This window comes from Orcinus orca, chromosome 1 (genome assembly GCF_937001465.1).
Source record: "Orcinus orca chromosome 1, mOrcOrc1.1, whole genome shotgun sequence".
Taxonomy (NCBI): Eukaryota; Metazoa; Chordata; class Mammalia; order Artiodactyla; family Delphinidae; genus Orcinus; species Orcinus orca.
In genome coordinates this window covers 28,236,098-28,248,635 of record NC_064559.1, presented here as the reverse complement: position 1 = coordinate 28,248,635, position 12,538 = coordinate 28,236,098, and the positions used below count along the sequence as shown (strand labels likewise).

Below are 12,538 nucleotides of genomic sequence, written 5' to 3'. Positions count from 1 at the left end.
TCTAGGACTTTCATAGCTGGAGAGGAGAAGTCAGTGCCTACTTTTCAAAGCTTCAAAGGACAGGCTGACTCCTTAGGGGCTAGTGCAGCTGGTGACTTTAAGTTGAAGCCAATGCTCATTTATTATTCCAAAAATCCTAGGACCCTTAAGAATTATGCTGAATCTACTCTGCCTGTGCTCTATAAATGGAACAACAAAGCCTGGATGACAGCACATCTGTTTACAGCATGGTTTACTGAATATCTTAAACCCACTGTTGAGACCTACTGCTCAGAAAAAAATTCCTTTCAAAATATTACTGTTTATTGACAGTGCCTCTGGTCACCCAAGGGCTCTGATGGAAATGGACAACAAGATTATTGTTTTCTTCACGCCTGCTAACACAACATCCATTCTTCAGCCTGTTGATCAAGGAGTAATTTTGACTTTTATTTATTATCATTATTTTAAATTTATGTTTATATTTATTGTATTTATCATTTTAAAATTTATTATTAAGTCTTATTATTTAAGAAATACATTGCGGGAGACTGTAGCTGCCACGGATAGTGATTCCTCTGATGGATCTGGGCACAGTAAATTGAAAACCCTCTGGGAAAGATTCACCATTTTAGATGCCATTAAGAACACTTTTGGTTCATGGGAAGAGGTAAAATATCAATATTCACTGGAGCTTGAATAAGTTGATTCCAACCCTATTGGATGACTTTGAGTTGGGGGGATTCAAGACTTGACTGGAGGAAGTAACTGCCGATGTGGTAGAAATAGCAAGGAAATGAGAATTAGAAGTGGAGCCTGAAGATGTGACAGTTGCTACAATCTCATGATAAAACTTGAACAGAAGAAGAATCGCTTCTTTATGGATGAGCAAAGAAAGTGGCTTTTTGAGATGGAATCTACTCCTGGTGAAGATGCCGTGACGATTGTTGAAATGACAACAAAGGATTCGGAATATAACATGAGCTTAGTTGATGAAGCAGCAGCAGGGTTTGAGACGATTGACTCCAATTTTGAAATAAGTTCTACTGTGAGTAAAATGCTATCAAACAGCATCGCAGACTGCCGATGAAAGGGAGAGTCAGTTGATGCAGCAAAGTTTATTGTCTTGTTTGAAGAAACTGCCACGGCGACCCCACCCTTCAGCACCCACCAGCCTCATCAGTCAGCAGCATCAACATCGAGGCAAACCCTCCACCAGTGAAAAGATTCTGACTTGCTGAAGGCCCAGATGATGGTTAGCATTGTTTAGTATGCTAAAAAAGTATTTTAAATTAAGATATGATGTTGTTTTTTTTAGACATAATGGTATCGCACATTCAATATACTACAGTGTAGTGTAAACATAACTTTCATATGCACTAGGATACTGAAAAATGCATGAGACTCGCGTTATTGCTATATTTGCTTAATTGCGGTAGTCTGGAACTGAACCCCCCATATCTCCAGGGTCTGCCTGTATATAACACGTCTGAAGTGAGTAGGCACAGTGAATGATTTTGTCAAGTAGTTTTAATTGTATTTACTTAGTTCCTATTTCATTTATAAAATGTACTTTTTTTTTTTTTTTAACTCTAGGAAGATGATTTGAATGAAACTCTCAAATCACTCTATAACCAGCCAGTACCAAAGGCAAACACTCCTGTCAATTTGAGTGTGGTAAGTATTGAGTCAGTAATTGATGTTTTGAGTCACAGCAGTTTAGAAACTCTGCTGAGTCACCCATGCTGCCATGAAGACTTTAATGCCTGTACTGACATTACTACATGGTGATATTGAGGCTTTCTGACATGCTTTAATCATAACATGATATGATAGATGTATACTTCGGTAGTTGTTAAATCACAGATTTTTAAATTATATGCTAAAAGTTACCAAATATCTGAGAATATTTTGATTGCAAGAAACATTGATTTTCAGGTAAAATCTGTCCATAATAAGAAAATACACACCCACACCCACACAAGTATACAATACCAAATGCCCCTCATAAAATGAAAACAGTACATAATAAGTATTGAAAATGTACTGTATAACCAACTATATGATAAAGATTCTGGGTTAAAAAACTCTTTCCCCATACTTCAATACATCTTTTAGTATAATCACCAAATACTGGAAATATGATTAAAGTTTCTCAAAGCAGTAAGGCTGTGGTGGTATAGATTATTTACCACTGAAACTTTTAATGAACTGTACTGTCTATAACTAAAATCACCCTAGTACTTTGGGAGGCTTTGTAAGTGTTCAAAATTAATAATCACAAAATATGAATGTTTTCGTTAATTTTCTTCATTAATTTGGCATATAATAGAATGTTAAAATTTACCTATGTTGATTTTGGTTCTTCCAAAATAACAATAAACTGTCCTGATTAAGGAAGGAAAATATATAATGATGCAAGAGAAATTGAAGGAGAAAGCAATTTGAAATGTATGTAATCGTGTTAATAGGTCTTTTGGTGGTTTTTTTATATTTAACATCTTTATTGGAGTATAATTGCTTTACAATGTTGTGTTAGTTCCTGCTGTACAACAAAGTGAATCAGCTATACGTACACATATATCCCCATATCTCCTCCCTCTTGCGTCTCCCTCCCACCCTCCCTATCCCACCCCTCTAGGTGGTCACGAAGCATTGAGCTGATCTCCCTGTGCTATGCGGCTGCTTCCCACTAGCTATCTATTTTACATTTGGTAGTGTATATATGTCCATACCACTCTCTCACTTCGTCCCAGCTTACCCTTCTCCCCTCCCCGTGTCCTCAAGTCCATTCTCTACATCTGCGTCTTTATTCCTGTCCTGCCCCTAGGTCTGTCTGAACCCTTTTTTTTTTTTTTTTTAGATTCCATATATATGTGTTAGCATATGGTATTTGCAAGATAAGGAAACTGTTAGCCTTATTTCATTCTTTCTTTGGTAATAACTTTCTTCTTGCTTAGATTTCCCCCTCTAATTTTGTTTGATCATAATATTCCCCTCTGTGGTTTCCTTCTTTATATTTCTGGTGGCAGCAGCCTAGTCTGGGTGCTCATCACTTCAAGCAGTCCTTAGTCTACAGCCTCTCCTTCCAGTCCCTTCTAAAGGCTGTAAGATCAAACTTCCTTCAACTATGTAAAGTCCCCTGATGAAAACCTTTAGTAGTCCCCCATTTTCGGTAGAATTTGTCCAAATTTTTGGCCTTTCAGGACCATCCACTTCTTAGCCTCAATCCAGCTTTTCACTTTTCTGTCTCAGTTTTTTTCCCCATGAATTGATTCTCTACACTGGTCACAGTTTTCTGTTCATCTTCTCGAGTGAACATTGTGCTTTCTTGGTTGTACAGCTTCCTCTAAAACCTCTTGTAGACTATGTATCTTTAGAACTAGCTCAGTTCCCACCTCTGTGAAATGTTCCCTTGTTAACAGCATAATGTTCTCGGCCCCTTTATGTCTGAATCCTCTTTTGTTGCTTAATGCCAAAGTGGAAATAAATGTTATGTAGTCATTTAGAGATTGGGGGCTGGAAAGCTAAGGATAACCTGGAATTTTTTTTTTTAGCGGTACGCAGGCCTCTCACTGTTGTGGCCTCTCCCGTTGCGGAGCACAGGCTCCGGACGCGCAGGCTCAGCGGCCATGGCTCACGGGCCCAGCCGCTCTGCGGCATGTGGGATCTTCCCGGACCGGGGCGCGAACCCGTGTCCCCTGTATCGGCAGGCGGACTCTCAACCACTGCGCCACCAGGGAAGCCCTAACCTGGAATTGTTAACCGGAATCGGGGAGTCATCTGCAGACATGGTTGTGGGAATAACTGAGCAATTTAAAGGGCAGAATGTAGAGAGGATAGAGCAGAGGGTAAGGTCTAATTGCCCGAAGAAGTTGTATGGAAGAAGAGAGTACATGGAGGGAGAGGACTGGAGGAAGGAGCAGTTAAGGAGAAACTCAGATTTGTATGACGTCATTGAAGCCGAAAGAATGCAGGTTCACAGTTAGTGGGAATGAAGTACAAAGGACAAGGAAAAATGCCCCGGAGAAGGAGGAAAAGCTCTGGATTTTCTGAAAATAAGTGTTTTTCTTTGGAAGAGTTGTATGTATGAAGTGATTCTAACACTTTGTTAAATGGTGAAGGAAACATACTGTAAGTGCTAAGATGATAGAGGCAGCTGTGGAAAGCTGAGAAATAAAAATGTATTCTCTAAATTTGACAGTATTATTTGTTCAGGAGTAACTAAATATCTTATAAAAATACATTTCAGAAATATTGGATATTGAAACACTTTACCTTTATTAATAAGAACTGTAAGTCAGAGATGTCTAGGCTTCTTAATACCCAAAGACTAGAAGATTTTGGTTTAAATCACAGTCACTGAATGTGTGATGTGAGGCAAAAAAGTTAATCTCTTTTGATGTTCCCTTTTATCCATTTGAGAAATTTAGTGAATCAGTTTTTGAGAAAGTTGTTTGGGGAATTTTATGAAATGATATATTTAGATATACCACAAAAAGCTATTTGAATGTTAGTTGCTAGTAAGTTGACGTTTCATTTGATAAGGAGAGGATTTTTATTATATCTGAAATAATCTTGGTAAAGGAATTTGAGTGACTGTGTTGTATTTCTATGTCTGATGGTTATTTTTATATTTTAAGCCTCACATATAAGCTTTTTTTTTTTTTTTTTTTTTTTGCGGTACGCGGGCCTCTCACTGCCGTGGCCTCTCCTGTTGCAGAGCACAGGCTCCGGACGCGCAGGCTCAGCGGCCATGGCTCACGGGCCCAGCCGCTCTGCGACATGTAGGATCCTTCCGGACCGGGGCACGAACCCGTGTCCCCTGCATCGGCAGGCGGACTCTCAGCCACTGTGCCACCAGGGAAGCCCCACATATAAGCTTTTGAATCAGTAGTCTGTGATAGGTTTCAAATCTTGTTCACCTGTTCTCAATACAATATCTTAGGTATTGTTAAATCCAACTGGTTGATAAACCTTTATGTAAAGTCCACTCAGTAATTTCATTTGACTTCAATAATAGGTTATAAAGTCACGTGCCAGTGCTGTGCAGTTAATGACCAGCAAAACTGGGATGAAAACACTTGTCTTCACCTACTAGTACAGTTTTAGTTTTGTGATGTCAGATTAAAATTGATGGTCATAGGCATTTTTGTTCCTCCACAAGTGGAAAAGAAATTTTTGTTTGTTTGCAGAATTTCCATTATAAAAATATGACAAGACTTAAGAAACTGCTGTGATTTTCTTAAAATTTCGTATTTCATTAATATTCCATCACATGAGTTTTTCAAGACTTGACATTATAACCACTAGAATATCACAGAGATTTTATGAAATGTTAATATCTAATGTAAATGCTTATTTTGAAAGTACATTTCAAAGCCATTAAATATCCACAGAATTCTGTACTCTCAGTCAAGAATTAAAGTGCTTCAAGATTTTTCTAGCAAGAACTAGCAAATCAGCATTTAAAACATTTGTAATGAATGCTATTCAAATGTTTTCAGCAGATAATGTGGCTACATGGGTTTGTCTCAAATACACAGCAAATTGTTGTGTAAATTTCTCCCATGAAAGTAAAGTACTCATTTTGTCTCTTATGTATTGTAAGAACCAAGAGATATTTATTGCCAGTGAGCAAGTTCTGAAAGATCAGCCCTCCCTAGCACGGGTGAGTTCAAAGGACATTGGCTTCTGAAAATCACTGTTAAATTGGGAAGTTAATTACTTCTTTCACTATGTCTTTAAGATTCACTCTGGTCCTTTGGGAAGTGGTAAATTTGCTTCTTTTAAGAAAATTAATCATTCAGATTATATTTTCTGTTTATACTATCTTTTAAAGCATAGCTTTATGAAATACAGTGCTATTAAAAATCCATCCAAATACAAATAGCTAATAGAGACCAAATCCATGCTTACCCTCGTGTCAGTGGTGGTGATGTCAAAGTGGGCTCACTACATGGGTGTCTGTCACATGTTTTGTCCAGGGTCTCAGGACCTTGTTCTTCCACCCTGCAAGCCACGCATTGTGACGGTGCCAACTAGCCTTGCTCTGACTAGTTCAGTGGTGCTCAGTATTGGCTAGAATGGTTTTTTGCCCCCAGATCTTTAATTATAAGACAATATTAAGTAGGTCCTTACGTGAGATAGTAAAATGATTTTGGAGATTAATATGAACAGAAAATAAAATGATTTTGGTGATTGACTTGTACTCTGATTCTGGGTGGTAAAATTTGGGAACATTCTGTGAAATGTGAAGGTGTGCACAGTATGCTTTTTGTGTAAATATGTCTATGAACTGTTGTATTGCTTTGAATATTATAGAAGCTAATTAACATTTGTTTAGTGGGTGTATAAAAGTCATATTTTGGGTTAATTACCTTTTAAGAAGTTTTAAATATTAAAAAATTATTTTTTATTTCTGCTTTCTAAATAATATAGTGGCTGATATGTACCAGAGAAATTTATGGGGACTTAACTGTAGGAACTCAAAAATCTCAATAGATTTTGATATATTCTTGGGTAAACAAACCTTATTTTTCCAGGTTCCCTAAACCAAATGTGTTAAAATTATCTATCTATCTATTTTTCAGTAATTTGCTTTTTTGGTCTTAATAAACTTTTTCTAGGATTCCCACTTCAATTTTAAAGTGAAATATTTTTAACCAACACTTAAACTTTTTGTATGAGAAAGTTATTGCTAAATCTCATATAAACCTGCTATCTCATTTAAGAATCTCTCAAATTCAGCAAACCCTGAGCATCAGTCCTTGGTATTTATTTAGTTGATATGTTTTAAAATTTTTAATCTCAAATTATACGTAATGCTACCAAATTTTAATTCTCCTTTTCTTATGTGATTTATTTCTGTTGATTAGCATTCCTACTTCATTGCCCCTGATGTAACTGGACTCCCAACAATACCGGAGAGTGTAAGTTTTCTCTGTTTTTATTCTACTGATATTATGAAATTTATTTATTTTGGTCTCACTGTTTAAGGATTTCTTTGTAGAGAAATAGAAAACATTGTAACTCTCTGTGAGAAAAAATGAAAAAATAAAGAATAATGTTATCTCTTTTTCTTCTTTATGTATCTGCTACTTTACCTCCTGTAGATAAGACAAATTATATGAGAAAAACGATTTCTACCATTTGAGATAGTTCAGTAGGATAGTCTGTGTTCAGTTAGGTCCTGGTCCCCAGATTAGGCAGAAGAGAGGTCTCAGGAGATGACTCCTTTTGGCAGGGAAGGAACACGTGCAATGGGAAATATTATCACGCAAATAGTTACTTTAGTGAAATGACCATAGTATTTAGATTCCTTGTATATATATATATATATATATCTTTTCAAATTTTAGATGTTCTCTACTTGATTTCCTGATTTTTAATATAAGTAATACATGTTTTGTAAGGCTTGAAGGATACTACAAGAAATTATAAAATTGCTACAGTTCACATTTATTTAGAGTCCTGATTGTAGCCTTACTAGAAATATTTTCAGTGTTTTAGTAGTTACTACAAATTAAAATTCTGTAGAAAAGCTTACATGGATAAATAGAATTGACAAGTACACTTTTGGATGCTGTGTGAAAAGGAAGTATTTCCTTTCATAATTTTTTTCAGCTTTGTTTTGGAAAGATAAAATGAATTAGTAGAAATAATTCAATCACAGTGAAGGAAACATCAACTTAAGGAATATGTATTATTTTCCTCAGAACTCTATTGTGCTTCCAAAAATGTTTTTGAACCTACTGAGTGTTTGGTTTCCAAAAGCACGTGGGTTATAAGTGAACGAACAAAGTCCAAGAAGACAATTGTAAATTTCCTAATTTCGAACCGAGACTGTCAGTGGTGTTTTTGGTACAGATGAGTCCAGTTAACTCCTGTGAGAGACTGCGTTCAGCTGCTCTTCACGTGGGCCTGGGATAGACCATCAAATCAGCAGGTCACATCCCAGGCTCTCAAGTCTTGTGCGAGTCCACCGTGGGCTGCGGGTGTCTGTTAGGTGTCCTGGAGGCTGACTCACCGCCTTGACTTACGTGCGCCTGCCCCCACGTCAGGGTTGTTCATACAAGTCAGTCTCTTGCTTTAGCCTCTCCTCTTCTTACCTTTCTTAAATTTACTAATAAGCCGCTAATAGCTTGATTTCACAAACTTTGCTGTGACTTTGGAAGTTTTAAAGAACCATTCTAAGGAAAAACTGCCACTGAGAATATACATTTTTACATCTCCATTAATATATTTTATTTTTAGAATGTCCTGTTTAGGGAAGAGGAAAAAAAAAAGCAAGGACCTATACATAAGGCAGCATTCTGCATTGAGAAATAATTCCCCATCTAGAAATTATCTTTGAGATTATAGGAAAAATATTAACGTTGAATGACATAAAAGTAATTTTGTATTACGAAGACTTGAAATAGAAGGTGAGGTGTGCTTCAGCTAGAGAAAACAGGAAATGAATCTCTCCACCAAGTTCAGCATCACTCACTGTTTCCGTTTATGTGCCCTGCTGTGATTACTGGTTTGTTCTGGGAAGGTCTGTACCTCACAGAAATAGAAGAAACATTGGATTTCTTAGTTTCCTGCTCAACTAGAAGTTTTAGCCTTCTGGGTCATAGTGCACCTGGCACTGCAGTTTCAGTCTGTTGTCATCTCTCATTCAGTCTCTTTATCACTTGTTGCTTTCTGATGGGCTTAAGTTTGAGTACAGAAAATTAAAAATGAGTAAGAGGAGAGGATCTAAAAGTGAAAGTTAACGCAGCTTACCCCAGTTTTGTTCCTATGTGGGGAAAACAATTTGAAGTGTTAAGTCAAGGAATCAAATTAACACCAACTTTTATTTGGTTATAGTGGTATAAAGCAGGCCTGACATGGGATATAAATGAGATCTTCCTTAATAAAGAATCAAAGGTGGGCTTCCCTGTGGCGCAGTGGTTGAGAGTCTGCCTGCCGATGCAGGGGACGCAGGTTCGTGCCCCGGTCCGGGAAGATCCCACATGCCACGGAGCGGCTGGGCCCGTGAGCCATGGCCGCTGAGCCTGCGCGTCCGGAGCCTGTGCTCCACAGCAAGAGAGGCCACAACAGTGAGAGGCCCGCGTACAGCAAAAAAAAAAAAAAAAAAAAAAAAGAATCAAGGGTCTGCTTTATAAACCCATCTCATCCTGTGGTTGCCTTATGCGTAGTCTATAGTTTCAGGCAATGATTTTGCCTGCTGGCTGATTGGCAAACAGAGGGAGACTCAAATGTATTTTCTGGAGCAGCAGTTCTCAAAGTTCAGTGTGTGTAAGAACCACTGGCAGTATTTTTTTAGAAAATGGATTCCTGGGGCTGTACTCTGAAGATTACCACTCAGCAGGTCTAGGTTGGGGCCCAAAAAACAGGCTTCTTTTTCAGGTGCCTGGGGAGGGAGGGTGGGAAAGATGTGATGCTCTGATCACCCTCTGAGAATGTTTTCGTAGAGTAGGGCTATGTTTCAAATAATAGTAGAAGGCTACGTGCTCTGTGTGGCGGCAGAATAGAATTAAATTTAATTATTTTAATGAATACCACTTATTCTCCTAACATTGTTCGTACTTCAGACTCTGTGGCGAACGTATCAGATACTTTCCCTGTAACTTACACAGTTGTCTCTGGCTTGTGCAGAGGAACCTCACGGAGTACTTTGTGGCTGTGGACGCGAACAACATGCTGCAGCTCTACGCCAGCATGCTGCACGAGAGGCGCATCATCATCACCTCCGGCAAACTCAGCACCGTGAGTATCTCACACTCCCCTCCGCGCGGAAAGACCTGCAGCCCACGCAGAGGCAGAAATGCTCTGCGTGTGCTTACGAGACAATATCTACATACCCTTTTGATATATGGTTTTAATCTGGCTCTTGGAGTACAAAGGTCTGATTTATGGAAGGCCTTCGCGGGTGCATTAAGTCAGGTTAATTATTTTTTCTTATCAGAAGATGAGAGGTTTTTTTTTTCTTTTTTCTTTTTAACTCTCCAGAGTTCATTTTAGTGCCTTCTACCATCTAACGAATTCTTAAGAGCTATTATGAGATCTTTATTATTCACTTGAGGCTTTTTCCATTGGAGCTACTTGAAAGAAATCAAGGGGCCATGATAATAGCTGCTATCCTAACCTGGCAATAGGTAGATTCATCTTTGTTGCCAAGTAGTGGTTTGGGAGTGGGTTCTATAATAGTTCTGATTTGGAGGAGCTCTTCAGACTGATAATAACTTAAAAGTCAAAATAGCGTTTTTTTTAAATCACAGGTTGTATGCTACTCACTGAAATGTTTTTCTGGAAGGTCTTCATTACTGTGGTAAAGGCAGGGAGAATAGAGTTTTCTTGGGTCATAGAAAAACATTCAGAAGTATTTTGCTAGATTTTCTAATTTTTTTCACTTTGAGCATTAATATTTTTGACCTAAAAATTTTTAATATAAATGTAAATATAGTTTTGAGTAATGTATGAGATATTTATTAAAAACATTATTTAATATTTCATGAATTAGCTTCCTTGAAATTTGGCTAACTGATAAAAATAAGATAATACCTATGTTTTGTTCTCTGATAGTAGAAATAAAAACCTTATTCTGCATAGTTTTAGTATTTTAGAGCAGAAGGAGCTTCAGGATTTCTCTAGGGCATCTCTTTAGGGTGTAACAATGAGAAAGGTGTTGATATTTTCAGAGAAAGGTTAAATGGCTACCCCAAGGCCAACTAAGATAGTTGGAGACAGGTAATGTGAAACTGGGTCTCCTGATGCTAATTTTGGGTTATTTGCATTACTCTAGAGTTGAAAAAATACAGTCTTGAGATTTTGAAATGCAATAATGATATGCCCACTTTTCAAAAAAAATTGAAAATACATTATTTTACACATTGAAAAACAAGTTATATGCATTTGAAGGAGTAAGTGTGGAGAAATGATGTAGTTCAATCAGAGAATAAGTGCTAGTCGGTGATGCAGGTAATTATTTGCATTTTCTTAAAGTGATGTTAAGAAATACAATCTGAATTATTTGGTACTTTTTATATATTTGCTTTTCTGCTGTGCTTAACTTACCGTTGAGGTAAAATCATTCTTATTTATCCTCCCCTTCTCTTCCTCCTCATCACATTTTTTTTTTAACTACATTATTTTTGGTTACACTGACATTTTCTGCATTTATTTATTAATTTATTTCTTTTTTAGCTGCGCCACACAGCTTATCCTCATCACTTTTTTAAGCCAGTTTTTTCAAGATTATAAAGAATATTTCTATATGGATGTTGTCCTGAAGATTAAAAAGATTGTACAAGCTATCCTGGAGACCTAGGAGCTAAATTCCTATCAAGATTAATTCATGTAACATATTTATTATGCACCTACTATGTGCTTGCCACTTTCTAGGCACTGAGGATTGAGCAGTAAGCAAAGCAAAGTCCAAACACTCTTGGAGCTTATGTCCAACTGATAGAGAAGATGAAGACATGAATGAAGCAATAGCTGTTATGTCATATGGTGCTGAGTACCAAGAGATAAGGGAGAAAGTGGGTGTGAATGTGGGGTGAAAGGTCAGGGGCAGATTTCAGTTTTGTGTAGGGAGGTCAGGGAAGCCTTCTCTCATGAGGTGGTGTTTGAGCAGAGGTCCGAAGGAGGTGTGGGCGTGAGCGTGTAAGCTGGTCTGTGTAGGGAAACATTAGAAATAAATCTGATGGAAAGCAGTATGGAGGTTCCTCAAAATATTAAAAATAGAACTACCATGTGGTCCAGCAATTCCACTTCTGGGTTTTTATCCAAAGAAAACAAAAACACCAATTCAGAAAGATATCTGCAACCCTATGTTCATTGCAGCCTTATTCACAATAACCAAGATGTGGAAGCAGCTTAAGTGCTCATCATAGACGAATGAATAAAGAAGATGTGGTGCATATATACAATGGAATATTAGCCACGGAAAGGAATAAAATCTTGCCACTTGTAATAACATGGATGGACCTTGAGGGCATGATGCTAAGTGAAATAAGTCAGACTTTCGAGAAAGACAAATACCATATGATCTCACTTATATGTGGAATCTAAGAAAACAAAGCAAACAAATGTAACAAAACAGAAACAGACTTATAGATACAGAGAACAAACAGGTGGTTGCCAGAGGTGGAGGTGGGGTGGGAGGATGGGCAAAACAGGTGAAGGGGGCTGAGGCACCGACTTCCAGTGAGAAAATAAATAAGTCACAGGAATGTAACGTACAGCAGGGGGAACATACTGAATAATATTGCCGTAACTCTGGCGACAGATGGTAACTAGACTTAATAATGCTGATCGTTTCGTAATGTATAAAAATCCCAAATCACTGTATTTACACCTGAGAATAATATAATATTTCAAGTCAATTATACTTCAATTAAAGAAGGAAAGAAATCTGAATATATGTAAATATTTTGTAAAAACATTTTTTGGTAGGTATTGTAAAATGTTGGTGTTTCTTTTTGTTGTAATTTGTAAACACCTCTTAATGGCTAGGTAACCTCTCTTCCACTCAGTTTCTTCACATTTAAACTGGGAACATGGGAGT

General features: G+C 37.4%; 1 protein-coding gene across 7 annotated transcripts in view; it reads left to right on the top strand.

The window, feature by feature from the left end:
- Window positions 1-12,538, top strand: part of DENND1B (DENN domain containing 1B) — a 259,477-nt gene that overhangs the window by 121,654 nt on the left and 125,285 nt on the right. For 4 of the 7 annotated variants that reach the window (XM_049708637.1, XM_033416648.2, XM_049708628.1 and 1 more), the window contains 4 exons: window positions 1,576-1,656; window positions 5,591-5,650; window positions 6,858-6,911; window positions 9,625-9,735. In XM_049708637.1, the coding sequence (XP_049564594.1) occupies window positions 1,576-1,656; window positions 5,591-5,650; window positions 6,858-6,911; window positions 9,625-9,735 (306 nt within the window). The remainder of the gene's footprint in view (window positions 1-1,575; window positions 1,657-5,590; window positions 5,651-6,857; window positions 6,912-9,624; window positions 9,736-12,538) is intronic. The other 3 variants (XM_033416652.2, XM_033416653.2, XM_049708669.1) reach the window with 1 other exon arrangement.